The sequence below is a fragment of the Opisthorchis viverrini genome, assembly GCF_000715545.1.
Source record: "Opisthorchis viverrini unplaced genomic scaffold opera_v5_212, whole genome shotgun sequence".
Taxonomy (NCBI): Eukaryota; Metazoa; Platyhelminthes; class Trematoda; order Opisthorchiida; family Opisthorchiidae; genus Opisthorchis; species Opisthorchis viverrini.
In genome coordinates this window covers 409,827-413,516 of record NW_008751870.1, presented here as the reverse complement: position 1 = coordinate 413,516, position 3,690 = coordinate 409,827, and the positions used below count along the sequence as shown (strand labels likewise).

At 44.4% G+C, this 3,690-nt stretch overlaps 1 protein-coding gene across 1 annotated transcript in view; it reads right to left on the bottom strand.

The window, feature by feature from the left end:
- T265_08355 (hypothetical protein) overlaps positions 1-3,690 on the bottom strand; it is a gene marked incomplete at both ends in the record, with an annotated part of 85,433 nt that overhangs the window by 62,342 nt on the left and 19,401 nt on the right. Inside the window, one exon of the mRNA XM_009174131.1 lies at positions 1,036-1,265. Coding sequence (XP_009172395.1) covers positions 1,036-1,265 — 230 coding nt within the window. The remainder of the gene's footprint in view (positions 1-1,035; positions 1,266-3,690) is intronic.

Genomic DNA, 3,690 nt, shown 5'->3' with positions numbered 1-3,690 from the left:
TTACGTCTTTGTAACACAAGGACCAAAAGTCGCCCGAACAGGGGCTCGAACCCTGGACCCTCAGATTAAAAGTCTGATGCTCTACCGACTGAGCTATCCGGGCCTGCGGGGTGTCGATATATGCGTGCATGTCAACACGCTTTGGTGACTGAATCCACTCTTGTCAAAGCGAGTCAGAAGGTAACAGAAGGAAAACCATGACAAACTGGTCTAAGAGATAGGTGTCACATGGCTGGCAACTGTGCAATGACTACCACTCCAGATAGCTTTCGATAGGTTCAGTGTAGCGCAGCCTGGTGCAACGAAAGTTTCAGTCGCAGTGCAGTTATCTTGGCGAATAATTCGTACTTTCTTGGTAGTTTTGGTTAAGAGTTCTCGGTAGATTATTTGTTAAATCATTCTGGGGGCATCGTGCGGTGGAAATTTTTACGTACACCGGAAAACGCTTCCTCCAAAAACAATTGGCCCAGTTCATTTTAGACAGTTTGGACAAGGAGACTAACATCTTATTAGGTTGTCAGAATCAGCTGATTGGGTGAGTCGCTCACGAGTGGTCTGTCGGCCACTTTATGATCATGGCTCAGCTGGCCTAACTAGATTAAATTGAAGCTGGGGCTCATGACCTGAATTTCGATGTATAACTGAGGTGAACTGGAGCTTCAGTTGGTGGACATCTACGCATCCGCCAGAAGTCGAATGGTTCTCCAAAAATCTCGTTTATATTCACGGTTAGGAAAACCCATTATATTACAATCATGATACACTTAACATACTTTTCCTTCGAGTGTTATTAATGATACGTAATTGAAGAGATCCACATTTGCTGTGTGGACCTGATTGAGGAGAGATGAAACCCACTTTTTGCGGTCATTACGTGATAGAAGCTTTCACGAAAAATCATGGACGTGTGAAAACGCACTCTGTACTTCTGGCCGATCAATAGTCCTCAGGAAGGCTTGGAGCAAGTTACGACATGTCGATACCAATGTGTTCATCGTCAAACAGACTGGTCTGAAGTCTGTCTACAGTACTTACTCTATCCACAAAACTGAATTTCACCAAATGTAGATCTCGCATATGCATATAAAATATATGCATATCAAAGGTGACCAAGTGGTGAGTACTGGCTGGGACATGAACAGTGTGCGGTTTGTAGAGATGGGTAAACTGGTCGGCAGTTGAATTGTTCCATAGGAACCGGTAAACGAAAAGCAACTTGAAGTTGAACGTTTCGGATTCGATCTTGCCCATAATGATCTTTTCATCTATGAAAAGGGAACAGCCATCCAATTTCAGGTTATCGATGATGGGTCCAAGTCAACCTTATTCAAGCATACAGTCAGGCTATTTGTATCAGTCTGACTGTAGTGAGGACCGTGTGGTTTATGTTTTCATGGAAAATTAGACGAAACAAAGAATAAGAAGGGTATGACTGGAAAAAGTAGCATTTCATGTGATACGAACAAGACGGTTCAGCTTAAAAATATCCTGTCACCATAGTGAATTCCCCGATCCAGTATGACATTTGGTGTTAATTTTCGACATCCATATATGATCACTGTGTAGCGGTGCTAAAACTGCCGAGAAGACTAAAAAAGAGAGACAAATCCGTAAATTAGAGAAGTTACTTTCAAATTCTAATGAGCGCGTAACTAAGCCTAGGCCCCCTACTAGCTATTGTAGCCTGGTGAATTTATCAAACAGACCGCTGAGTGAGGAAGAGTGTTGTCTATTAGAGAAAGGCCTGGATATTACAGTAAGCAAAAGGGTGATAAGGGCGGGAGCTATAGTCCCTAGCGTTGAACCTGTCTTCCAAAAGCTTCAACCAATGGAGGCGAAGAAGCAGCCAGGAGCTCCAGATATTAAACCAGCAGAGCGATGAGCGTTAAATACCTTAAAAAGGTGGACGACATAGTGATCACAAAGGCGGATAATGGCAAGGCCACGGTTGTTATGAACAAGAGTGATTATCTACAGAAGGTCAAGCAACACCTAGCTGAGGGTCCTTACCGGGTGATCGACAATGCGAATATTACGAATAGGAGTAAAGCCGAAGTTGGCAAATATTTGCTGTCCGTGATAAACCACTGAGGGCAAGACAACCCGTATTGATTGTACCCCAAAAGTGCAATCCAACCACGACTGTGTGGCCTTCCAAGAATCCATAAACCAAATGTCCCTATCGGTGGGACCGATAGCAGACGGAACAGTTTCCCCACCTCACGAACTGGCCAGATTCTTGGCCGGTATTTTAAAACTCCTCATCGGGAAATCTAGTACTTACATTGAGAATTCGTCTGAGTTTACCAAAAAAAGTGGGGGGGGCTGCCGCTGAACCAGATGACATCCTGGTAAGTTTCGATGTTAATTCATTATAAACAAATGTGCCCAGAGGGGACTCTTTAGAAATAGCTAAGCGACTGCTACTGGCAAACACCACCCTTTCAGAATGGACACAGCTCACGGTGGATAAAATAGTGGAAGGCATAAAAGTATGCCTGAATCTCATCCACTTCGTTTTCAACACCGTGGTTTACACTCAAGAACAAGGTCTAGTAATGGGATCTCCAATATCCCCGGTTTTAGCGAATATATTTATGGAAGAATTTGAACAGATTTGAACAGAGAGCTTTAGCCGGATTCCCATACCCACCTAAGATATTCTGGCGTTATGTAGATGACACTTTCGTCGTGATGAAACGAGATAAGGTTAGTGAGTTTTACAACTATCTGAATGAACTGAGTCTGCACATCCAATTTATCATGGAGAAATAGTCAACCTCGGGTACAGTGGCATTTTTAAACTGCATGACATATAAGGTGGGGGGGGGGGGGACTAAAGACCACAGTATACAGGAAGCCAACTGACATTGGGGCAGCTTTGAACTACTCGTCTGCTGCTCCGAAATCGGTATTTGCTAGTATTCCCTCATCAATGTTTAGGCGTGTAATGGCCCTGTGCACAGGAGAAGTTAATCGGACAGCGGCCCAAACTGAAACAAAGGACAAACTTCGGGGTAGTGGATATCCAACTAGTTTGGTGAGGCGTCAATTACGAAGGATGCTGGTATCGGTGGCGAAACCCAAACGATAATTTCTTGGGACCGCTGTTATTCCATATAAAGCAGACACATCGGAGGTCATCCGAAGGGTTCTAAACAGGGCCAACATGAGAGTAGCTTTCCAGATGGGAAACACTCTGCGCTCTGCACTGGTGCAATTGAAGGATCGCCTCCCGGTAAACAGAACCAGGGACTGTGTCTACAAAATCAACTGTAACGACTGCATTAAGGTCTATATAGGACAGACGAATAGGGAACTTCACACCAGAATCGGAAAGCATAAGAGAAAAATAAACAGGTCACCGAGAAACGCAGATGAATATCCAGCGTTACTAAAAAGACTCGGCAATTGCAGAATATGCACTGGACACGGGACACAAAGTAGACTTAGAAAATGGCGAGGTTTTGAGGCGAGGACTACGTTCCACCTCACAGAGACTGACGGCCTGGACGGTAGAAATCGCCAAGCATCACAATGTTAACAGGATAGAAGGCGTGGAACTGGCAAGCGTGTGGAGAACGGTCTTGGGTCAACCGAGCTAACACGTGTTGGTGTGCGATTATCACAGGGAAGAGTAGTCATCATATGACAGTGACTTCACCCCTCACTAAATTGTAGCAGCACTCA